The sequence below is a fragment of the Toxotes jaculatrix genome, chromosome 5 (assembly GCF_017976425.1).
Source record: "Toxotes jaculatrix isolate fToxJac2 chromosome 5, fToxJac2.pri, whole genome shotgun sequence".
Lineage (NCBI taxonomy): Eukaryota > Metazoa > Chordata > Actinopteri > Toxotidae > Toxotes > Toxotes jaculatrix.
In genome coordinates this window covers 15763127-15789634 of record NC_054398.1, presented here as the reverse complement: position 1 = coordinate 15789634, position 26508 = coordinate 15763127, and the positions used below count along the sequence as shown (strand labels likewise).

General features: G+C 41.4%; 1 protein-coding gene across 1 annotated transcript in view; it reads left to right on the top strand.

Annotated features, from left to right (window-relative positions):
- Nucleotides 1-26508, top strand: part of tln2b (talin 2b) — a 79973-nt gene that overhangs the window by 22037 nt on the left and 31428 nt on the right. The window contains exons 2-18 of the mRNA XM_041038559.1: nt 8305-8478; nt 8573-8670; nt 8863-8992; nt 9683-9838; nt 10320-10462; nt 16882-17009; nt 17315-17378; nt 17593-17697; nt 19743-19898; nt 20695-20796; nt 20914-20990; nt 23019-23202; nt 23710-23823; nt 24239-24347; nt 25023-25231; nt 25482-25580; nt 26262-26429. Coding sequence (XP_040894493.1) covers nt 8343-8478; nt 8573-8670; nt 8863-8992; nt 9683-9838; nt 10320-10462; nt 16882-17009; nt 17315-17378; nt 17593-17697; nt 19743-19898; nt 20695-20796; nt 20914-20990; nt 23019-23202; nt 23710-23823; nt 24239-24347; nt 25023-25231; nt 25482-25580; nt 26262-26429 — 2178 coding nt within the window. The 5' untranslated portion in view covers nt 8305-8342. The remainder of the gene's footprint in view (nt 1-8304; nt 8479-8572; nt 8671-8862; nt 8993-9682; nt 9839-10319; nt 10463-16881; nt 17010-17314; nt 17379-17592; nt 17698-19742; nt 19899-20694; nt 20797-20913; nt 20991-23018; nt 23203-23709; nt 23824-24238; nt 24348-25022; nt 25232-25481; nt 25581-26261; nt 26430-26508) is intronic.

Sequence of the window (26508 nt, the reverse complement as noted above, 5' to 3'; positions counted from 1 at the left end):
GCTGATCGGTGTAAAATGCTGATAGAGTCCCTTGGTGTATCACACTTTGGAGTGAAGCCAGTGTATGTTCCGTTCCACTGCTCTTGATACTGTAATCAGCATGCGAGTGGTAGTAGGCAGTCGGCTACTGAAGCATGAGAGAGAGGCTCAGCGCTGGGGAGGCAGCACAGACAGGATATTGGAGTCACCTGATTTACAGGACATGACACTCTGGGCAGAATATGCTGATCGTGGGAGCTAGAGGTGCGAGAGTGTTGTCTAAGACTCACGGCCCTCCGCAGGATGATTAATTTTCAGTATTAAAGTCAATGAAGTCTGTTGGGTTTGCGTTTGCGGTCTGTTTCTGTTAATGTATATGCTTTTATGTGCGCGAACTCCCACATTCACCTTGCCCTCAACAGTACAGTGTTTGCCTACACTACAATCTCAGACATTAACTCCCACATGATTTGTTATACAGTTAATAAAAGATTGAGTTGTTCTTTTTTTTTCCACATTTTTTTTGCCAACTGCGTTTTATAATAAAGTAATGTTTGGCAGACAGCTCTTGCAAGCTACTTCTTTTTGTAAGGAAAGGCTGCCTCAGTGGTTTTCTTGTCTGGTAAAGGGATACTTAGATTGACATTGAGATACAGGGAACATGGCTGGCATCTTAACTGTGACCTTTGTAATTCTGGTGCAATGATTTCATGAGCAGGGTCTGCCTTGTACTTGTATATTCTTACACTAATTACTGTCACATCTGTGGAGTCTTTTCTCGCTACCCCTTAATCTCCCTGTGCCTGTCTGTGTGCATTTGATAAAACTGAATTTCAGTGATGTCATGCTGTATTGCCAGCACATAGTCCTGCTATCACAGCGTGTAATGCAGGAGATCGCGCAAACAGCAGGCTTTTTACCACAAGTCTCCTTACCGATCTTAGCAACGTGGCTGAATTAATCCTATAAGAAGTCACAGTCTTTGATTTGGTTTGATTTTGCTGAGTACTAAAACATGTCTTGTGTTCTGGGTACATTGTGTGACGCACAGGGATAGATTTCTTGTGCTGGCGCTGGAGAACATAAATTTTAGTACATGAAAGTGTCGACATAAATTTTGTGACAGAAGGAAAGGTCGAAAATCACGGTTTGTCTGAAATCACCTAGCCTAGCCTATCATAAAAAGAAACGTGGATCTGGATGAGGATGTAGGGATGCAGAAATAAACATTGTCATGAAATGAACTGATACAGTTCTGAACCATTTACTACAGCTGCCAAATGCTGAGAAAATTATGTACTCATCCAGATATTACTGATAAATGTTTCTAATGCAGAGGTAGTTACACAGACATCCTTCCTGTTTTGTGCCATGTTATTTAATGGTGAGATATTATGCTCATTAGTTATTACTGTACAGTCTTTCTAGATGTTAGTGCAGTGTACAGTACTGCTCCCGCTTTTTTTTTTTTTATTACAACATGCACACATGGGGTCAATTACTTTAAATTTTATTTTCACCAGTTCAACATTTCTTTGATATTTTTGCACAAATCTACACCTGCTCTTGAGACATGGATACATTTCCATGTTAAACTAACCCTCGCAAATTGAGTGAACATCAGTAAAAACCACAGAATGTGCAATCTCCATGCTTCATCATTTCTCCTCCTGTGATTTGTGTAATCTAGCCGTATGCATAAAGGACCTCAGTACACTTCACTGATTGCACACAGATTGCATCTCAGTTAACAGGCAAACTGTGGCTGGTGTGCTGTTTGATACCCAATAGCACAGAGAAGGCAGAGTAAATCAGACCCAATGTTCTAAGTGCCAGAATCACCTCAGATTGTTCAGGGGTTCCTATCATTGCTGTCATTCACGTACCCATACAGGGGATTGTGGTCCCTGACACATCAGGTTACATCAGGTACACCAGTGCCATTCAATGTTATTGTCACAGCTAATATTTATGCTTTCCAGTTGGTATAAGGATTTTTTTGTGTCAATACTGGTGTTTCTCTGGGCAACTCAGTATGCAAATGTGTGTTGGTTGAGCTGGAAAACATGTAGTAACTCTAATATTAACATTAAGTTGGCTGTTTTTGATTAAGGTGAATTACCTTGTTGCCTTTTACATAGGTTTATTTATTTATTTATTTAATTAACATAAATTAGCAATCTGTTGCATTTTTACTGGCAAGAAATTATATTGTAGATGTAGCCATGACCCCCATACGGTCTGCATCAACCAGTACATAATAGGCAAACCTGTGTGGCTGAGTGGTTTAAGCCATTTGATAAACACCTGTTCCGAATTTTATACTCATAAAATGTTTTTCTTGGCATGAAATAAATATATTTTTTAAAAAGTGTGCCATGAAGATATGGTTCCATAGAATGTGTCCACAATGTTAGCTAACGTTCAGTCTGAGACACTGCAGTGCATCTTCATGTTTGGGTAAACTATTTCAAATAGCTGAACTATTGACTCTAAACATGTTCCCTGTTTCACATCATTACATCATTTTGTCTGGAATAGTTATCAGTCACAAAACCAGATGTAGACTAGTGGACCAGAGGCTGCATACTGTAAATGCTGTATTAGAGATTTATGGTTAAAAATGTGGTTGATAATGATAATGAAATCATCATGGGCTGAGTCCTTTGTTGCATCGGGCTGATCTGCATCCATCAGTGTGTGTAATGGAATAAAAATGTTTGGGCAACATCTGTCTGAGCCACTATTAACCAGTACCACTGAGTGAGTAAGGACCAGCTCATTGGTTGACTGATTGCAGCTGCTGGGTGGAGCTCTCCTCCTCTAGAATCTGTTTCTGTCTCCATCTATTAGCAAGCTCATTCTTCACATCTCTAAATGAGGGATGAGGGATGGTACATATTGAATAATTCTGTGTTGTAAGACTCAGTGTATTGACTTCAGTACTGCAGGATTAACCTAAACCAATAATATCTCAATAGTAATGTAACTGAGCCAAGTGTATGCTATGCCCACTGTTATAATTTTTCAATTTACAGAGGGATTTACTGTCTAATCTTCACGAATTACAATTTAAGAATTAATAGAATTTCTTTTAATCTGTTGTCATAAATGTGTAGGTATTAGTGAAGACCATTGTCTTTTAAGATAAGGAAGAAATAGTCCCATTTATTGAAATGCTTTTGCTGTGGGTTCTTTTTGAAACGGTGCTGCTGGAGGATGCTCTACTTCGCTGGATATTTTTAGTGTAAGAGGAGCCGCTCTCTCTCCCTCCCCGTGACAAGGGCAAGATTCATAATTTCTGTCAGTATCTATACCCTCAAATTGCATTACGGCAAAGTGTGTCGCCCGGGAGCAAAGCCTGCAGTGCACAGAGTGGGTCATAGCAGCAAGGTTCATTTTTAAATGTTCAAAAAAAAAAGCAGCGTAACTATCAGTGGCTCTGAATTTAGAGTGTCGGTCTGATGCCTTTCTTTTTTAAATTTTTTATCTGAATCGACAAGCACTGCTTGACTAACACTCTTTTAACTAAAATAATACTGTGCAAGCCACTTCTAACATGACAGCTTGTTCATGGTAATCCTGGCGAACTTTAAATAGCAAGGGTGAGTTCGGCCTCATAATGCAGTCCGGTGATAGCTGTTTCCTGCAGGAGCAATGATTTATGAATTTATGAAATGTATGAAAGGAAGTGATAATGGTGGAGGTGAAAGCCTTTGACTTCTTAATTATTTGAATTGTATTCAGGTGTAATCCAGATTCAGTTGATGCTCTTTGCAAGGAAATGAGCACAAGGACATCTTGATACAAAAAAAAAACCCAAAAAGAATATAGTCTCTGCCAGGCATGAGAAAATGAACATTTGGAAATGGAACATGTAATAAGGGGCGTGGTTAATTTTATATATACTAAGCGAACAGAAGATGTGATAATAAGCAATACTGTATTAGCTGTATTGTTATACTCTCTAAGAATAAACCTTCTTTTGGCAGCCTATGAATATTTGACTTTTTGAGTCAGTGTACCATAATCATATTCTCCTCATGTTTTTAATGTGGTGAAGACGAATTGATAGAATGATGTCTCTGTGGTCCAATGTGCTACTTCGATTACAGCCCTGGGCTATTAAATAGATGTACAATCATTTGCTTGCCTTAAATCAAATATGCCTCATACTCATAATAAAGATGTATTTATGGTGGATGATTAATGCCTATCTCTTGTGTACTGTTAAACCTCTGATTTACCAATTCAAATTAGGACGTGAAGTGTCATTCAGTTTATAAGCAACATTCACATCTGGTGGAAATAACACACCTGACCTTGACGGAGCTCTCCATTGTGGAATTGGAGTAGAAATTTAGTTTCTGGATAGCAGGATTATTGGATCTGGATGCACAAACGATCAAAACAACAACCCTTGTTTGCTGTTATGTGAACCGACACTGGACTGTCTGTGCTCCAGGAAAACTTAATGGTGTCCAGAGAGATACTATGGTCCTGCAGGAAACTGACCTTGCTTTCAATCAGACAGGGATAAAAGGCTGTCAGTGCAGCGGGATGTAAAGAGGAGAGAAAAGGAGGTGTAGTGTAGTGAGCAGTTTAGCCAATTAGCATTTTCTCAATGCACACACTCTTTAATCCTGCTGTTCTCAACAGTCCTGAGAACTAGTGAGGTCAGAATTACTCTCAGCCCTGCATTCAATGTCACTGACATACTACATGCTTAAATTACACAATAATAATGGTCCACCGGGCTGGAGACAATTTGGTGTAGTAAATGCCAATTCGGTGTATTTGTGAGGTTAGTGAAGGCTGCAGCCACAGTGTTTTCCTGCTGCTTTACTGGCTATTTCATTTGGCGCTTTGGGGTTATTTTCAGTTGCATCACAGCCTGTTAAAGTCTGACTGTCAACCTTTACAATGGCAGTGCTTTCTTTAGAGTCGCCATACTAATCTACCTTTTATCCCACAGTAATTGCTGCCGATTGTGTGAGTAAAACAAAAGATGTTTGCATCTGCATCACGACTTCTGTTCATAAATGCTGCCAAAGCAGAAAGAGTCCTAAGAAAGCCTTGTTTCTCCTGTAATCTGGATTCAATGGGCCAACCTTGAAAATCATAGACCATAGCAGTGTGTGTGTGTGTGTGTGTGTCTAGGTTGGGGGGGGGGGGTTAGATTTGGTGCTTTTAACAATAAAGAATTTTACATTATAAGTTTGTTATTGTTCTCCATTCACATTTAACTGAATTTGCTTTTCTTTTGTTTTTTCTCTCAATGCACGACGAGGTCAGGAAGGTTTCACCATTCCTTTAGTGATTAATGAGTAATTACTTCAAGAGTTTATACTGTGAACCTGTGAATCTTCAGCTTTTTTGTATGGTTTGAAAACATAGCATGTATATGAAATTGTTTTTGATTTAGTAACCTGGCATCTGATGCAAGTATCGTGTCTTGTGCAGTATGAATGAAATGTGCAGTAAAGTAACTGCCAAATGATGGCTGCCTTTTTACGTGCAGCTGTAAAGAGCTTGTGAGCTCTTCACAGCTGGAAATCGTGGCTGTGGCTCCAGGTAGCCCAGGCGTATCTCTTTCAGAACAACTCATCCTGTTGTTTTGTTGTTCTCCACATGTTCTACATTCTTGTTTCTACGCAGTATGAGAAACACACAGGCATTTACTCTGGTATTGATCAAAATGAAAACCACAAAATTGAAGCACCCCTGTACAGCGCTGTTGCATGGTGTCCTTGAAAGAATGTTATTCATTCTCATCCATACCCCTGTTAGCTCTCAAGGGTTGTTTCTGCTTCAAATTTGTTGTTGTGTTAGAAGAATTTGGAGGCCTGGTCCAAACAAAGTGATCAGACGCCGTTCAAGCCTCCTTACTTGCGTGACAGACTGGCGCATTAATCGTAGCAGTTGTTGCTCTCGGGCTCTGTCCTGCTGCTGGTATTACAGTCAATCATTAGAGTTGCATCCTCTCCAGATGGCACCTGCCTCCCCCGGTCTCTATTGAATTGTCCATGTTTAGACTCCCCTGCAAGCTGCTCTTTGGCCATTTTCATGTCTCAATATTTAGTAGTAAACAAGCCTTCTCTGGTGAATTAGCGATTGTCATGGGAGATAATGTTTTGAAATTGCATTTTTTTAGATCTGCCTAGTGATGTAGAAAGGGTAATAAAATAAATAAGATTCAGCACAGGTTCACATAAGTGAGTTGTTTCTCATTGCTCCTCTCTCAGACGCAAACCCATCCAAGCTTGAAAGCAGAGCTAATGAGGAGCTGGCTGCATTCGAGTGTTTGCACGAGGATCCTAGTGAAAAATGTGCTCTCGCACTACTGTAAGCTCAGGGATTATCATTAACCTCCTGGGTTTCATCATGTGGTTTCTGTAGCACTTAGCCTCTGAAGTGAGTGACGCTACTCACAACAGATCCTAAAGTGACTGTTGTTTTTGCAGTAGACCTACGGTAATCTTTAGCAAATACCAGTCGTCAGAAGAGACTTGGGCTTTTTGAGATAAACGTGTCTGAAATATCCTTAAAAAATTTTCAACAAAAACAAAAACGTTTTATCTGCACCATATGTATATTTGCTGTGTGTGTGTGTGTGTGTGTGTGTGTGGGAGGGAGTTGTTGTCTGTGAGTCTACATTGTGAGCCCACATAAGTGCCCCATGTGGCCTGCTGTGTTGTCAGTCTGGGGTCTCAAGCTGCTTGTCTAGAGGAGAGTATCTGTGGAAAGAGCGGGATGACAAAAACTCGGTGGGGCTTCTCTGCCAGCCTGTATAGAGGAGAGCTCATGCAGCGCCATTACCCCTTCTTCTTTGTGCTTGTCTTTCCCATTTTGTATGAAGAAAAACTCAGGGAAGGAGAGTCTATTGGTGAGGAACCCATGGCCGTGACAGAGCCACGGTCACAGGCAGACTCATTCACAACTCGATCATTATAGAAAATTTACTTCACAGACTTTGTCTCCTCTGGCTCTAAAGGGGTCTGTGGATGAGCTGTGAATCCTGAGCACAAAAAAACTCTTTGTTTCCAAGTGAGGCTGAGATCTGAATCGTGTCAGTGTTGGGATCTGAACTTTTGCCTTTTCTACCCAGCTATGGAGGAAAATACTGAAATTCTTTTGGTGTTACAGTAGAATTTATAGTAGTTTAATAGTATGGCTGCAGTAATTAGTCAATTAATCGAATGGTGAGTCACCAAAAAATGTTTTGAGATGCTTTGTTTCTGTTCATTGCTTTTGTTTTGTTTTTTTAAGGAAAAATGCCAAAAATCCATTCCAGTTTCTTAGTCTTCTGTGATATTAAACTAAACATATTTGTGTTTTGGACCATTTCTTGTACAAAACAAGCAATTTGAACATGAATCAAATGATTAATCGATTATTGATTAAGAAAATAATCAACAGATTCATTTGAAAACAGCTGTTAGCAGCAGTTCTAGGATGTAGTGACATCTATACATGAGAACTTGAATCTTTGCTGATATACCTGATTTATGCTGATGACTTGGTTTTGAATGTGTCACAGGTGAATTTTTGTTTGCCCAAAAGTAACAACTTGACTTCAGATCTGTAATGTGCGTAAATAAGAGACAGAGAGCGTCCCTGGTATAGATGACCCAATTTATCACATTCATCCCTCTCCCCCATTAAAGCCAAGGTCAAGGAAGAGGAGAAACACTCTGCAGTATCTATCTCTTCTCTTTTTTTTCTTTGCGCATATGAGTCTCAGAATACCTGAATTGATTCACTCTAATTGCAGTATGTGATAAAACACCCACTGATTTGTCTCACAGTGAAGTCTGCTTCTGGGGGAGAGTGCAAGCCAGGAGAAGAGCGAATAATGATGCAGCGGTGGAATGTCATTTTCTGTTTTGACTCGGCTCCTGTTCTTCCTGCCGATTAGGGAGATTTGCACTTTTTTTCCCTTTTTTTCTGCTGAAAGATTATGTCGCTTGCCTTGGTTCAGCTAATTCTACACACACTGCAATCAGGCAGACGCTCTCCATGCACATAACCCCTTTAATATCAGAACAGCAGGGAGGAATGAGGAGCTGCTGAGACAGGGGTGCGGCATTACACACATTCAATTTCACAGGTGAAAATGTCCCCAAGGAGATAATTGTGATGATTTGTTCTGTGCCTTGCGGTGTTATATTCTGCCTCAGAGACTTCCTCTTCACACTGTCAAGTATGATTGTTTTATGAGAGGACATTTTAATAATGGCTTCTTGATACCAGCCATAACACAGACCATTTATTTTAGATATAAGCCTCATATAAGCCTAATGTTTCTACTTCTGTCTTTTCCAGGTGTGTAGGTCGGTGAGGCCATTATTCTACCCACCAAGATGGTGGCCTTGTCACTAAAGATCTGTGTACGCCAGTGCAATGTGGTGAAAACGATGCAGTTTGAGCCATCCACTCCTGTGTATGATGCCTGCAGAATCATCAGAGAGAGAGTACCAGAAGCCCAGACAGGACAAGGTTGGTGGATGACTCAGAAATGGTGAATCTAATTTACATAATGGAAATCTATAGGCATCTACATCTGAATACTCTCTTTCACTTGGTGTTTCAGCCTCAGATTATGGCCTCTTCTTGTCTGACGATGACCCCAGGAAAGGAATCTGGCTCGAGTCTGGAAGAACCCTGGATTACTACATGCTGCGAAATGGAGTAAGCTGAAGTCATACTGTCTGGGGTGGAGAACTGCCACTGTCACTTATCATCTCTTGAAGTGATTTACATTTTCTAGAGGGACCTTGAGATATTTATGCCTCCCTGCTTGCTGGGAGCGACTGCGGTTTACTGTCGAGAGCGATCAGCTGGGTTGTAGGTGTCATTGTGCTTCCTCTCCTGTTTTCTCAGGACGTCTTGGAGTATAAGAAGAAACAAAGGCCGCAAAAGATCAAAATGCTGGATGGTGCAATTAAAACCATCATGGTGGATGACTCAAAAACAGTCGGGGAGCTGCTTGTCACCATATGCAGTCGAATAGGTAAGTGATAGTCTCCCAGCACTGCTAATATGAATCTTGTCAACCCATCGTCCAAGGCTTGAATTATTCATCCTCTATTTTATTTTTAGTCCACAGCATACCACTTGACTTCACACTGAGTTGCATTATGTTACAATGGTATTATATGCAATTCAATTCTTATTTGAACAGCAGCCTTAGTTAACTACTTTGGAGCATTCATGTACGCTTGACGAAATCCTAATCACATTTTTTTTAAAGCACGATGTGCATGATTTATCAAGCTCAAACAAGCTTGTTTCTAACAAATGCTGAAGTGTTTTTCCTAAGGCCCCGACTGTGCCATCCTCGCCTGTCACAGAGGTGTTCCCTAAGCTGTATATTTCAATTATAATAGGATGCTATCGAGCTCAATTGGGTGAGGAGGAGAGGGATGTGTGTCTGGCAGATAGCTTTATTGGAAAATGTTTGTTTGGAGTAGGTCTTTCTGCTTGGCTTCTTCTCCTCCTCGGCTCCCATTTTAGTTTGCTGGCTCTGTACCAGTTTTCCTTCACTTCTGTTTCAAACCGGAGAGAAAGAGATAAAAAGAGAGTGTAAGAGAATTGCTTTCTCTATCATGGCACTAGTTATCGTGCCAGTTTGAGGCATCTTCTTCTCCTCCTCCTCCTCCTCCTTTTCCCCCTCCTCCTGGCTAACTTGTGCCCTTTTCAGGAATCACCAACTATGAGGAGTACTCCCTCATTCAAGAAGTGACGGAGGACAAGAAGGAGGATGGAATGGGGACGCTGAAGAAAGACAGAACGCTGCTGCTACGAGACGAGAGGAAGATGGAAAAGCTCAAAGCCAAACTCCACACAGATGATGACTGTAAGTGTGAGCCTGCAAAAGCCTCCAGAAGTGTTGTTAATATCTTGATGGCTTCATGCTCGTTTCTTATTTTCACATGAATGAATCTGACTCAACGCCATCATCTGGACTTGTGCTTTATCACTCAAGTCTGATTTATTTCATGGACAAATCAAAGTTTAATGAAATTACCACTGTTATCTTTTGCCCAGAGGACACCAATTAAATTTTGAAACATGCGAATATATAAATCGCACTCCCAACTTTCGTCTCTGCACAAAATAAAGCCAGTGATGCTGTTTGTGCCCAGTCAAGACTTTCACTTCTCCAGTGATTAAGTTGGTAAATTGTCTTGTCTGAACTGATCTGTCTGCCTCTCTGATGTGTTCGAACTGCCTGGTTAATTTCACCATCAGTATCCTCCTCTAGTAACATCTTTGCAAAGTGAATGTCTATTCATTTCAGAGCATGTGGTAACAGAGTGTGTGTATTGATTGGACAGTGAACTGGCTGGACCACAGCAGGACATTCAGAGAGCAAGGAGTGGAAGAAAGTGAGACTCTGCTGCTCAGGCGCAAGTTTTTCTATTCGGACCAGAATGTGGACTCGCGGGACCCTGTCCAGCTCAACTTGCTCTATGTTCAGGTAAACTTGATACGCACACCTTTATGCTGATGTAGGAAAAAAGAACAGCGAGGAGAGAGGTGACCTAGGCCTAAATTTTGTGCTGTTACAGCCCAACCTGCAAAATGAGGCCCAAGCAGGCCCAGCATATGAATTATACTGCAGTTTTTTGGGGTGTTGTTTAAACATTTTTTAGAAGAGACAGGAGTCGAGAGGAGGAGTGTAATTAGACTCAATAACTGTGTTTTAGTGTGCATCTAACTTTTAGCCAGGTCTGGACAGACTGAGTGGTTAGCTCAGATGTGGTCCAGACAGGTTTGACTTGTTTCTTGGTTCTGCTTCTTAATCTGAGGATGGATATAGCTTTAGTGTTGTGTAGACCTTGCTACTGTTTTTTTTTTTTTTTTTTGTGGTGTGGAAAACTCAATAGGAATTTGCTTGAGGCTGACATCTCTTCAAGTAGGCTGCACAATGCATGATTTACAGTGTCCCTTCTGATTGAACGAATACGCTGCTCAGTGGGATGGTATTGGTTTTTGCTTTTAATTTTCAACTTGGAAAAACATGGCTGCTGTTTTGGAAATGCTACTCAGTTGTTGAAATGTGTTTCATTCCATCACCTTAAACTACTGTTTGCCCTTATATTTCTCTTAGCTTACTACAACCCTTCAACTCCCATTGTTTACTCTGAATTAAATATTCAAACCCAAAACTCAATGGGCCTTGTTTTTTGTTTTCTTTTTTTTTTTAATGGCTGTATGTTATGTAAATTTCCCAAAATCCCAGATCCTGGTTGCAACATCGAATAAGGTTCTGTGGGTTTTAACAATGACTGACTGAACAGCATAAGGTGCATTGACTGACCAGTTAATGATTCAGTAGGGCTAAAGAGGTTATATCTGTAGTAGAGCAGTTGTTCATGAGGTGTAGTCCTGGGAGCTTTGGGAAGCAGTGAGTTGTGTGACTATCTAAACACTTCCTGTTGTTGGTGGACTTAGCCAACATTCAGCATACATCTGGTAGGACTCACTTGGAGAGACACAGTTTGGCTTTGTGGAGTTACATCCGGATGAGGTGGTGTGTGTTTATTAAGTTAGTGTCCTTCACTCTCGCTGTGTTTCTGTCTGTGAATGTGTGTTCTCAGTAGTTGCTAGCTCTACCAGTTTTGCAAACCCGAGGAAGCCCTGCTGGCACCAGGGGGTTTCCCTGAGGGGGTTCAGCTGAGTCTGGGTACTGCACAAGTCAGAGTTTGCTCACTGCACACATCACTGCATTCACATTAGCCCCTTCAGCCAGGGGAGGAGCTCCCCACTGACACCTGGACAGCAGGATGTGGAGTACCCAAATACACACACACACATGCACACATATGTACTATGTAAGATAGACGGAGACCATGGGAAAGAGAGTCTTTATTTGAAAATGCATTACACCGAGATTATCGAATGATCTCCCACACAAAAAATATGTGAACTCTGAATAAATGTGCTCATAGATATATCTACCACATCTGAAATAAGTATAATTGTTTGCATTCGACTCATTTTTTGAACCCCTGCTGCCTCCTGAACGTGTTCGTGAAAGACATCCAGCCATTCACCTTCCCCTGTCTGCTCCTGCTGCTCTCCTCCCTTCTATCTGTCTATTCCTGTTTTTGCCTCTATTTCTCTTACCCTCCGTTTCCTTCCCTTCCAGTTTGCCTGTCTCCACTCCCGTTCCATCTCCTACACATTCTGACATAATCGCACACATCCCCACCCTCTTACCCTGGCACACATTACAGCACAGCACGTATCATGCTCTCCTCTCAACACAGGCTCATATTTCCTTTCACAATAACATCCCCGCCCCCCAGTGGCGGCTCTACATTGAATTACTCCCTGGGCGACACCCCCTCCGAGTGCCCCCCCCCCCCCCCCCCCCCCCAAAAAAAAAAAAGAAAAGACACTTGACACAAACAGCCATGTTTTAACAATATTTATATTATAACAATCTCCAACTCCAGCATTGCCAAAACAATTTAGAAAAGAAAAGTTATCAGAAATTAAATTAATATACTTTATATACATAAAAGTGGCAAAAATATACACAATCACACATAACAACAGCAGAGAATAATAATATAAAATAAAAACAGTATAATTGTATAAATGAATAATATACCAATAAAATATAGAATAAATATTCTGAATAGCACAAATCCATCACACAAATGAAAACACACTAAAGGAAATCTAATTATAACACTATTAAAAAAAAAACTAACAACCAAAAACTAAAACCTGACCTTTCTGGCCTTCCTTGATGCAAAATCATCAATAATGTCATCATATGAAACCTGCTCCCCTACTGAGTGATTGATACTGTTGACAGCAAGGCTAGTGGGCCATTCCTGACACATGGTTGACCTCAGGTACGACTTGATCAACTGTAGCTTTGAAAAGCTCCTCTCTGCTTGAGCCACAGTGCCTCGGGTGTCAGAGGGCCATCACTATGGACGACTCCCACACTCTTCCAACCTAGCCACCACCCTGAGTCAGGGTGCCGTTTCTACATGCATATGCTAGTGGTGCATGCTGGGAGATGGGGACAGCGCCAATTTGCCAATTCCCCACACAGTAATATGATAGATAATAGAAAACAGCTTAGCGGCGCAGATGATTTTTTTTTTTTTCACGTGGTTGTGCCGCCCCCCATGTGATGCCGCCCCGGGCGGCTGCCCGGTTCGCCCGTGCCAAAAAACGCCACTACCGTCCCCTGCCTCCTTTTGCCTCCTCGTTGCCCTTCCCCTCCCATCTATCCCTCTTTCTCTCTCTCACACTCATACACACACTTGGATTGTTACACAGGCAGATCACAGAGACCGTTCACATGGCAGTGGCTCTAATTTGTCGCTGTGTTAAAAAGGCCAAACAGAGCCAGAAGTCCAGATCCTTTAGTAGAGTGGAACATACCCCAGGCTTCTTTTCCACATTTTTTTCCCTTTTCTTTCTCATACACAGCTTTGTACTTCTCCCGTTTTCCCCTTTAACATCCTTCATCGTTCACAATTCCTGTAGTTCTCGGACCCCCTGCAGTATAGAGTAATTGAATTCAGATTGTGAAGATGATGACATTATTGCTGACATTTTTATGACAGAGCAACCCTGCGAATCATCGATGATCTCAAATGTTTATTAATGATTTGAACCTTCCATGATTTCAGACCCACCCACCCACATACACATACACACAGACACACACACACACACACACACACACACACACACACACACACACACACACACACTCAAAATGGAAGCTCTGCCAGTAACAGACTAATCTCCTTTACTACTTGGCCACTCCCTTTCTGCCATGTATTTGTGCTAAGACCAGGATAAACCTCCACAGCAATAGCATCACTCTGTATGTCCTGCTCTTTTGCTTTTACTTTTGCTCACTTTACTTGACTCCATAAGAGTTCTCTTTGTACCATGAGAAACATAGTCCAGAGCAGAAACAGATGAAGCATTTGTCTTCAACATAGTATGTATTCTTGAATCAAAAAGTAATAGCTCAAAATTCACTGTAGAGTCAAGTCTTTAGTTCTGCTCTGTCAACCAAGGACCTCCTGTCCTACAGAATGTAATATCATTTCTTCCTATTTTTTTTTCTCTCAAGTGTTCTGTAACAGTGATAATATTTTAGGAGCTTATGAAGCATTTTTGCTTTATTGGAAAAGGACCCAGAGAAATAGAGGTTCCGTGTGGATTTGAACAAAAGCCAATTCAGGTCCTTTACTGTGGCTAACTGAGCCATCAGAATGCCCCTCGGCGCCCAAACACTTCTGCTTTTCGGACATTTAGGATTTGGCTTCAGAATGAAGCTGTGTTTTCTAAGTCATAAATACTGGTCCTTTGCTCACTGATCTATTAGCAACTGTCCTGATCGAACACTGTGTGCGTTCAGTGGCTTTAGTGTATCCCTATGTCAGCATTTATTTTTATGGCTGTATTATACCCTGCGTGCTCTGCTGGGCCATGGTGTACTTGTTGACCTCAGTGTTGTAGCCCCAGGCTGTATGTGTCACAGCTTCTGATGTCTTGTGCTTCACTTCCACTCATGCAGCTCTATTAAAATGTCCTAGAACCAGTGCTTGTATCACTTGTCATATCCACTGTGAGAAATTCAGGGACTTGCCTTGCTCTCTTTTCTGTTGACAAATGTGTTGGAATTATTTGGCTGATCATTTGACCAAACAGAGACACATAAATTCAATCCTTAATCTGAGGTTCACCCATGAAATGACCCCGCCTATGATCATTTGAATGTCAGTAGTAAACTTTACTGTATGTGGACTGACAAATATGATTTATATTGTAAGCAGAGCACTGAGTAGTTTGACATGGGATCATTATCCCATTTTTTAAGTCTTACCATGGTTTTGATCGCGTCAGTTCAGAGCTCTGCCTGAATGCTCTGTGTGAGTCCCACTTTCGGTATCCGATCGCTATCCAATCGGCATCCGCTGTTTCGTTTATGCTTCACAATCACCGACTTGTAACTTCCAATCACATTCAGGCAGGTGTACAGCATGGCCGTTATAACTTGACACTTCTCACTTTATTCTGCTGATATGCACTTGACAGCACTGTCTGCTGCACAGCTTCCCTCACCAGCCCAGCCTCATCAAAGAGCAGAGCCTTTTCTGCCAAATTGAACTGCATAACCACGTGCTTCAAAATGTAAACAGAATTTGACATTTGCATGGAACATAGCAAAACTGGTTATTTACTTCCTTGTTTACATTATTCTTAGACTGGTATCCACGTTGCTGAACCTCTGTCTATCAAGCTGTCGTTTCTGGATCGACTGAGTTAACTCGGTTGCCACTGTTGCAAGTTACCTCTCTGCCAGATATTGACTCCTTCATCTTATCAGCAGTAATGGAAGATGAAAGCAAGACCCAGTCAAAAGTGCCCTTCACATTACTGGTGTCACACCCTCATTTTCATTTTACAGTTTATGTTATAACTACATCTATCTTTATCATATTCTTTGTTTTACACACAAAGTACAGGAAACTCCTGCAGAGGATGCATCTGCAGAACCATGATAAGATATTTCCATCCAACAGTATCTTGGTTTCTATCAGCGTGCTCCAGCGAATACATTTGAGCTTCTTGAAACCAGGTTAGGCTTGTCCAGGTTTCTGAAGCTATACATGAAACCATTACATATGCGAACACATTACCAGGATACTCCACAATCCTGATAACAACATGCTAGTGTGCATGTAAAACACTAATTGGTTATTTAAAACATTGCAATCTATGGCAGCTCTATGCTGTACTTCCCTGTGCATCTGTGGGTCAACCATACTTCCTAGTATCTTAGTTCAGAAAAATGCAGAGTAGTTACAGTGCGTCCAAGAGTCAATGGCATGTGTGAGGGCTAATTTTAGAGTGTCGTCTTGTGTTCAGTAAGAGCTTATGTACTCCGCTGTGAATCGCACTGGGGAAAGGACTTGATTGTGAGTGGAGGAGATTGTTGTCCTCATTACAGCAGTAAGCTGCTGCTTAGTTTTTCATTGATGTAATGGGACGTAAGAATGAGTCGAGTCCACGCTGGGCACTGATAGGCTAATGCTAAAAGCACTGATGGAGCCTTTCTCACTGTCAGCAAGGCCTCTCAGCTTTTGGAGCCATTAATTTTGCAGCACTGCACTAGAAAGAGAGAGTGAGAGAAGAGAGAGAGAGAGAGAGAGAGAGAGAGAGAGAGAGAGAGAGAGTGAGAGAGAGAGGGAGAGGCAGAGCTGACTGCCCCCTGGAGAAAACAGCACACACTGACAACCATTTGAAAGATGTCAACAAAGGCTTCTCCCTTTCCATCTACCTAAATGGTGAAGATAATGTAGACAGCCTGGCTGAAAATGCATTGAAACATAAGTGATGTCTCAGCAGCACCAAACAAGCCTTTTTCTTTTTTTTTTTTTTTGTGCTCGATGGAAGAAAACACTCAGTCATTAGATTTCTTAACAACATACTGAGGGCTATTCTGTAATGCAGATGAGATATTGTGAAAGACTGATGCATTTCGGGAATGTGTTTTCCTTTTTAATAACACGTAATGGGCTGTGATGACAAATTGTTAGAGCTGTTACGTTTGAAAGCCGGCAGAGTGGCTTTTATTGTCACAAACAAATCTTATTTGGCTCCCCTGTGTGGAAGGAGTCTCAGTTATGATGTCCCTACACTACATGTACACTTAGTCATTCACTTAGAAGACAACCATCTCTGAAGCCACAGTGCATTCAAAGCGTACAATAAGTGCTCATTACAGAGCTCTGCTGGGTGAATTTTGGATAAATCTCATGCCTTTGTAGTTGTATCCTTTTCCTGGACGTGTGTTTCCTCTTCTCACTTTCTCTCCCTTGTCCCTCCCCCTCTTGTCTCCTTCAGGCAAGGGATGATATATTGAATGGGTCCCACCCTGTCTCCTTTGATAAAGCTTGTGAGTTTGCAGGGATCCAGGCTCAGATCCAGTTCGGACCCCATGTGGAGCACAAGCACAAGCCCGGATTCCTGGAGTAAGCTTTTCTCTTCAAAAAGATGCAATAACACCAACATTCACAATAAGTCTATAGAGTGTGTTGTGCTTTTCTATGTGCACAGCTGTACATATACGGTGGTTATCTCCTGCTTCAGTGCAGACTGTTACTTCAGGGATTTCCTTCAGTGGAAAGCTCAGGGGTGATGTCAGCTGTTACAACTGTTTTCTGATATGTGGGCAGTAGGGCAAGAATGACCTCATATGTAGAGGTATCTTAATAGAAAAGGAAATGCCTGTAGCTCTCAAAAAGTAACCATGTAAAAATGTCATTTATCTCCCTAGCCTGAAGGAATTCCTGCCTAAAGAGTACATCAAGCAGAGAGGGTCTGAGAAGAAAATATTCCAAGTATGTACATTTCATTGCTTGAATGTTGCATTTAAGAAAAAAATGTACGTTTGAAACTGTGGGAGACTCATGGGAATTATAGTAATTTGTTCCCTTTTGATACACAAATTGTCAAAATACAAAACATGTAGATGACAGCACAGCGAGTATATTAAGAGAAGTATGTAATGACCAGTCTGAGGAGGTGGAGAAGTGACTTCTCTCGTTTCTCCAGGAACATAAAAACTGCGGAGAGATGACGGAGATTGAGGCAAAAGTGAAGTACGTGAAGCTCGCCAGGTCCCTGCAGACATATGGAGTGTCCTTCTTCCTGGTGAAGGTAACAGCTGAAACCAGAAAATATGTTCACAGATTTACTGCATACATTAGATTCATTCACAGAAGACACAATGCTCATATTCACAACAAATGTCCCGTAAACATTTCTGCCCTTAAAAGATCATTTTCTCATAGTCTGGGCTGCTGTACTACTATACTGATTGAGTTTAATGCTTGAGATCTTGAAATGCAGTAACATCACTAAAAAGAAATTAGACAGGAGATGAGAAACAAGCAGTCAGGTGATCAAACAAGTTGTACACAAACCCCAAGGTAAGCTGAACTTGTGTGGAAGAGAAAACAAAGGTGAAGGGTAAGATGCATTTCGGGGGTGCTCACTTTAATAGTAATCAATAATCTTGCTAAACAGTTGGCTTGTTTACAAGTGTGATCTTTTGACTGCTTGTGTTTCTTGCCCCATTTAACTCTGTTGTAGTATCGTTGCCACGTTTGTAGATCTCTACAAAAGTTGTAATAAACCAGAATTTTCTTTTAATACGTACTGACCAAAAAATGTTACACTTCTGTGTTAATGAGGGGCAGCTGTGAGAAAGCTATTCAGGTATGCACTGCACTGACTAACAGGTATGAAAGCTTGTTGAAAACACCAAAAACCCCATTATCACAACAAATCAGAAGCTTCAGAGTGGAAGCTTGTGCACTTGCAGTTCAGCAGCACACTCAGTGCTGCGAAATACTTGTGACAATAGCAATCCTGCTCTGTTCTGGTTTGGGGAACACGAAAGTGGAATGGAAGTGCGGCATGCGAATGGGATGAAGTCGCACCAGCAGGTATTATAAAAGCTCTCTGACAGCAGCCCACTTGGCCACGAACTTGAAGGAAAAAAAGAGGAAGAGTGCAGCTGTCTGCTGGGGTCTAAATGGATGATAAATGGAATGTTTGGCCCCACGGTTAAATCAGACTGCAGGGTTCAGATTATCTTTGCGTGTGCATGGAAGAGTGCGCGTGCAACTACGCGTCTGCCTTCGATGAGGCGATGTACTGATGGAGATTTCAAGACTGACTGTTAAATAATTCAGTCCAGCTGCACTCTGCTCGTGAAGCTAACAGATGCAAAAGCACAGACTTGGCTTTGTTGAAGCACATCTGAGAGTTTATTGTAACCTTCCATTTATCATCTGACAGTCTTTAATCACTGCAGGTTCTAGGCTGGTGAGATCTCAATTGCTATAAACTTTACAGAGTTAAAAATATTGTACACGGGAAGTTAATACGCCTGTATGTATATGTGTGTCTGCTGTTCTATTGTGATTTGTTGCACTGGCAAATTTTCCCAAACACTCATCAAGGTTAACCATTTAAAACAATATCATACCTCAGCTACCCACTTCAGATTAGAAAATCTAACTTCCTACTTGAATACAGCCTTGATAATTGTGACGAAGTAATGTAAGTTAAGACAATGGAAGTTTTTAATAAACCTTTGTGTGAAGATATTATGAACACTGGGATAATGTTATCTGTCCTTGTGTTTAAGAACCTAGAAACTATTCTACGTATTGCCCTTTGTTCCATTCTCAGAGCTCTCTATTTTAACCCAATGATAAAATTAAAAAAAAAAAAAAAAAAACCCCGGAGACATACAATACATACATTTTGAACACCCCCTTCTCTACAACCCGCTAATTTTTGTGTCAGTCTCTGCACCCCTGGAGGGGAGCCAAGTGTAGGCTCGTTCTCCAAAGTGAGCTGTAATAGATTTTCAGTGGGCAGAGAGTGGAGGGCACTGGAGTTGGTCAGGCAGAGAGCTGGTGGAAACACCACGCTGGTGTGCTGACAGTGACTAAAGCCTGTGGAGACCCTGTTCAATAAAGCAGCAGTTAAACAAGGCTGAAATCTGCTGGGTCACTTCACAGCTGCCCTTCTCCTCCTCCATTTGGGGCTTCAAGCCATGGACACAGCATGTGTATTACGACAGCACCAGCAGAATGGCACAACGATTTTGCGTTTGCGCCTTGAATGAATCATCTGTGTAGGTGTTTAGCACCGACATAAATGTTGCCTGATGTTTTCCTATCTGACAGGAAAAGATGAAGGGTAAAAATAAGCTGGTCCCGCGGCTGCTGGGAATAACCAAAGAGTCGGTGATGCGAGTAGATGAGAAGACGAAGGATGTGGTGCAGGAGTGGCCCCTGACAACAGTCAAGAGATGGGCTGCCTCCCCCAAGAGCTTCACCCTGGTACTGTGTGACTGTCTGCATCAAATCCTCAGCACTACTTAGATAGTCCGATGTTATACACCCCTAATCCTATGCACATATTCAGTTATTCTGTGCACAGTGTGATTTACACAGCTCTGCATCACGTATTCAATCTTTCCCCCAGTTTTCATTTTCCAATACAAACAGCGTCCTAAAAAATTGTTAAGACCTCAGATTCCAATATTGAATGTTTTCAGCATGCTGGCCAGCTATTTCACCTGAGTTAACAATAGATGGGGAAGTATGTGCAGAATTTGGATGTATTATTTATCTGAGAGCTTTTTCAATTTTCTTTACCAGCTGTTGGCAACAGTACTGTCTGTTTTCTTCCTGTACTGGAGAGGAGTACTCAATTTAAAGATTAATAGATTATGCAAATTTTAAAAAAAATACTCAAAAGTATATTTGCCAACATTGGTTTAACCTAAAAATATTCACCCTTGTGTTTCTGTAGAACGCTTTGAAGTGAGCAGCTTTGAGATTCACTACATCTCATTTTAATCAGTTCTTTGGAGAAACAGGAAGGCCCATAGAAGCCAGTCAGTTTTTGATTTTTTTTTGTTTTTTTCTTTTTGGTAGGGGTAGAAATGATGAAGGTGCTGCCAAGTTAATTCAGAACCTCGCCACCAGTAAAGGTTTTTTTTTTTTGGCATCTGTAGGCAGACTGTAAGGCCCCTATTAGATATAGAATATTGTATCACTGCTAGATTGATTTTAAAATACTGTGACTTGATGATTTGTTCTGAATCTCATCCGTCTTTGTTGCATTACAAAGGATTTTGGAGAGTACCAGGAGAGTTACTACTCTGTCCAGACCACAGAGGGAGAGCAGATATCTCAACTGATTGCTGGATACATTGACATCATTCTTAAAAAGGCAAGTAATTCAAAATTAAAAGTAAAACTCATTGAACTGATACAGTACACATAAAAATCTCCATACATTCAGTATACACTGTTCACTGTGATGTCTGTGGCTCTCTCCTCTGTGCAGAAGCAGAGTAAGGATCGTTTTGGCCTTGAGGGAGATGAGGAATCCACCATGCTGGAGGAATCAGTTTCCCCTAAGAAGTGAGTGGTGCTCATGGATTATCTGCTGTGTTGTCTGTGCGCTGCTACATGCAGTAAAATGCTGACCATTCTAATTCGGTGTGCACAGTCCAGTTATTCTTCATGAATTTAAACTTTGCTGTTTAATTGTGCATGTAATTACATTTCTGCCTGCCCAGCACAGTACCCCCAAGAGAGGTAATGTTAGAATTAAGCACAAAAACAGCTCTTTGAATTTTAAAATAACTCTAACATTGTTCTCGATATACCCCGATATTGCTGAAGTGCTTCCTTGTACGATTTTTGGTTTTGCAAACATAAACACAAAAGCTGCCTGAGGATAAAGCCGCTAAATTATTTCACAGACGAAAGCTGGATCTTCGGAAGTTTAATATATCACACAGGTTAACATACCATTTCACTGGGAGCTGTTTTATTAATTAATTTCTGTCTCCCAGTTGCTTGCACTCTCTTGTGATTTTTCCATGTAACTTAGTCACAAATGGAAATTAAGGTAATGCCTATGGACCACGGCTCTATCACAGAGAGCTCGGAAATGTGTTGTCGTTGGAAATCCACATGGCTCTTAGTAAAACCACTCTGGCAGAATGGGGCATCATATTCCTGCTGCTCATGGGCCAATTGACTCATGTCGTGGTTCTCAGCACAAAAACATAATTGCTGCCTCTCAAAACAAGCCATAATTAACCAGTGGAGTCAGGAGCATCTGTTGAGCTGGGCAGGAAAACAGGCATTTTTCTGTAGATAATTTTTTTCTGACAATACCCACTCACCGTGGGAACAGTTGCTCACAAGCGTGGTAATTGTTTTAATTCCGCTTTTTGTCACCTAAACTATTAAGTTACGTTATCATCTGGACTAATTGTCAGAATTTTAAGATCCACTCATAAGAAATACAAAGGAAAATAGCACACTCTACAACACCTCCATAAGTCAGTCTGCAAAGCACAATGCCACCGTCTAGACATACAGATAATTATACTAAAATAGAATCATTTATAATTGATCTGATGTTTTCATAAGGATAGAAAATTAGATGAAAAGCACCATGAATATCATTACAAAGCCTGCAGCCCTGAATAAAATTGTTAATGCAGTAATTCATTTTGTTTGACTTTATGTTACTTTATATTTGACTTTGACTTTGTATTTTTGAATGTAAATGTATAGTACATACAGAATGAATCAACTTAGTGATTACAGTTAGTGCTGCACGATTAAAATAATCGCAATCGCGATGTCACGCTGTGCGATTACGTAACCGCATAAAAGACTGCGATTTGCGATTTAATGTAAACCAATGTGGAGTAATTGACGCAACATCCACACGCTGTGGGCAGCCGCAGGTATGGTCACGTGACTACCCGGCTTTCAGCAAACAGCAGTAACCGACATGGTCGCTGAGGAGGAGCACGAGGGACAAGCAGAGTTGGTGGCGAAAATAAAAATGCTACTTCTGTTGTATGGCGATACTTTGGATTGAGGTATGGCGACCCTGAACAGCAAGATGTGTAAAACCTGCAAAGCTAAAGTCGCTACGTTCCGAGGTAATACGACCAATCTCTATCAACATTTGAGACAACGCAGAGAAAAATTCGACGAGTGCATGCCAATAAAAGCCCAACCAAGTAACGTGAAAGATTAAAAAAAAAAAAACCGCCTGAAAGAACCATAACTTACAATCACGGATACATTTTGAAAATATCTTTATTGTCAAACTTTTATTTATTTTTTTATATTAACTTATTTGGAACAAACTGTAATCTTTAGGTTTTATATTTTTTTGTGTCATGTGTATGTTTTGAGTTGAGAAATACACAAACTATCATTATTCTGTGTTGTCCTTGATATTCAAGCAAGTGGACTCATGACACCATTCATTTGTAATATCGTAATTGCAATCGCAAATCGCAATATTGTCCACAATAATCGCAATCGCACGTTTTCATCAAATCGTGCAGCGCTAATTACAGTGTGTTTAATTATGAAATTCATCATGCACGCTCTCTTTCTCTCCTGTAATTTAAGGTCCACGATTTTGCAGCAGCAATTCAATCGGGTGGGTCGCGTGGAGCATGGCTCGGTAGCACTTCCAGGTATCATTCGGTCTGGGTCCATCGGCGGCCCTGACACCTTCAATGTGGGAACTATGCCTTCTGCCCAGCAGCAAATCACCACAGGGCAGATGCACAGAGGGCACATGCCTCCACTGGTGAGTAAGAGCATTTGCATTTGCAAGCAAAAAGACAAAGACTATACCAAATATACAAATATACCCTCCGAGTCATGACATTTTGATATAAATTTGTTGCAATGTAAGGCCACTCTGTGCAGTTAAAATACTGTGTGACACAAAAAAGTGAGCAGAGGAGATGAGAAGATGATCAGTGCTCTCATTTTTTAAATAGTATTGAGGTACATCAGTCACATTTTTTAATGTAAATCTGATCTGCGGTGTTTGTAAATATTGCATGTTGGTCCCTGCTGTCAACAATGAACCACAATGAACAATATGAATATGACTTTGAGTGAGACAGGCAATAAAAAGTTCCTTATACTCACACTAAAAGCCCATCTGTGTCCTGCGGTTTATAGACATTAGATTGCAAGACGGAGAGGTTCACAATTTTGCCTGCACATACAATTTTGCATTGTGTATTTGGATTGCTTTTGTTTAGCCATTTGCACACTGTGTGTCTCTATTGTTTGTTGTTGTCAGAGTCTGGCCCAGCAGGCCCTGATGGGGACCATCAACAGCAGTATGCAGGCTGTGCAGCAGGCGCAAGCTGACCTGGGACATGTTGATAATCTTCCTCCACTGGGCCATGACTTGGTGAGTCTCCTCTCCACCAACTGCACAATTCTGAAAAATATTTTAGGATAGATGCAGCATGGATAGATAGAGCGCCCGTCCACATTCCATCCTTTATAGCAACTCCTCGAGTTCCACTTTTCTAACAATCATAAACGTGTGCTTTATGATATAACAGCCTCTGGTTTTGCTAAGCAAAGAGAGCTTAGAAAGAATCAAACATTCTCATCACATCAAAGTCCATCATATTTCTCAAATATAATTAAGATGTAGAACTGACTGTAAATGTGGAGGCTGTATTTAATGCTTGAGTGTTTCCAAAGCTGTAGGTGTTACAGCCAGAGTCCTTTAATCCCGCACAAGAAAGTTTATATGAGCTGAAAATCACCCACTGTGATGAAAGCCAATAGCTCTCCTTTTCCTCCTCCACCAAAAGGCATCCAGGGTTTGGGTTCAGAACAAAGTGGATGAATCCAAACATGAAATCCACTCCCAGGTTGATGCTATCACCGCTGGAACAGCATCTGTGGTCAATCTCACTGCAGGTGAGTACCCAAGGGAATTCTACACAGCTTAGCTGTGGAACACGCTTTTCATTTATTTCTACACCAGAACTCTTATTTATGAAGACTGCGCTGGACAGAGCTCTAAAGTAAATGGCACTGTTATTAAAAAATATTGTTTATTTTTACACTATTGTAACCCAAAGGTGTGAATCAATAAAAAAAAAATGTTTTCCAAGTCAGAGTTAATCACTCAGTCATGTTGGTCTTTTTGAGCAAGGGTTTTTCCCATTTCCCATTTTTCCCACTAAACATTTCTAATGAGAAATCAATCGTGAACTTGTTGTCCTGAAGCTCAACTCACTGGCAGTGGCTCTCTCTGCTCCCCATGTTGCTTGGCACAATGCCAGTCAAGTTCCTGCCAGCCTTTTGCAGGATTTTAATCTTACCTCACCATCTGTTTGGTTGCACTTATACTCCCTCCACTATCTAACGCAAAGTTTTTCTTCTTCACGGTCACTTGCTCCATCAACAGGCTCTTCTCCGTGGAGCCATTTCAAATAGGCTCTGATTATGACACTGACACTGATGTATGTGTTACAGCATGTGACGCGCACGCTGCCCCGTGGATTAGCTAAATCAATGCGGCAGCAGTACAGCAAATTAAGATGCACAGTAGAGGCGTAATTTCTAATGATGGCCATCCATCCTCTGCAGGTGAGCCCACTGAAACTGACTATACAGCAGTGGGTTGTGCCATAACCACCATCTCCTCCAATCTCACGGAAATGTCCAGGGGTGTCAAGCTGCTAGCGGCATTAATGGATGACGAGGTGGGCAGTGGACACAAGCTCATGGGTGCTGCCAGAATGCTGGCAGGAGCTGTATCGGATCTGCTCAGATCTGTTGAGCCTGCGGCCGCCGAGGTGAGTTTGCCCGCTGATTATTGTACTGACTTGGACTTTGTCCTCCACTATAATCCTGGTAGCCACAAAGCCACCATACAGTGTTGAAATGCATGCTTTCCTTGTTATCAGTGTCCCAGTGAAGATGTATTACAGAAGGGCTTTCTGGGAGGATTTTTGATCAAGAAGTCTGTTTTAGGTAATTCATGAAAGCCTGTGTGAGAACAGGCCAGGCCAGGGTAATGAATGTGGTGATGTCATCTACATACAGCCCAGACAGACGGTGCTGACTGCGGCAGGAAGCATTGGACAGGCCAGCGGGGACCTGCTCCGTCACATGGGGGAGGGCGAGACCGATGAGAAGTTCCAGGTTGGACGCCACCCACTCACTGTTCCTATGACACTGCCGGCCAAACAGGAAGACACACACATATTCTCAGGCCCCCTTTAAAAATGTCAATACACAGTTATGTAATCACCTCAGGCTTTATTATTAGACTGTTACTTTATGTGGATTTTGTAACAAATTGTCAGAAGGAGAGCTTTTATTTGCAGAATGACAGAACAGTGTCTCAGACAACCATTAATACAAGCTTATCTGTAGCCTTTGCTATCTATCTCATTTATTCTTTTACATCTAAATTCATTTACCTGCTTCATACACATCTTTATTCCCTAGATCTCCTCTCACAACCTTTGTTTTTAATCCCTGGAGAATAGGGCTCATATATCATCCACATTCTTGGTCTCGTGGACCTTGAGCCAATACTCTTCTGCTACACGATGATCCTTATACTCTGTGATTCATTTGCTTTACTTAATGATACAGATATAATTTATTATTCCCGTCCTAAATTCATTAGTATCTGCCTCTTGCTTAAGGTACTTTTATTGTTACACTGCTGTTTGTTGCTTGTGCATGAGTTTTCCAATGTTCACACAGTGTCAACTGAGCAAAATGAGTTTAAAACATTTACTTTCCCAGTCCCTCCAGTCACATGTGCGCAGCTGTGCTGTGTTTCAGTGAAGGACATTGATTAATATGTTGCAGGACACCCTGATGAATCTGGCCAAAGCAGTGGCCAATGCAGCTGCTATGTTAGTCCTGAAGGCCAAGAACGTGGCCCAGGTGGCCGAGGACACCATATTGCAGAACCGGGTGATCGCAGCTGCCACTCAGTGTGCCCTGTCCACCTCACAGCTGGTTGCCTGCACCAAGGTACTGATCTAAAACTTGTTCATCTCTGCAGCCAAGTAGGAAAAGGACATACCAACAGGCAGGGAATCTACCACTTTAA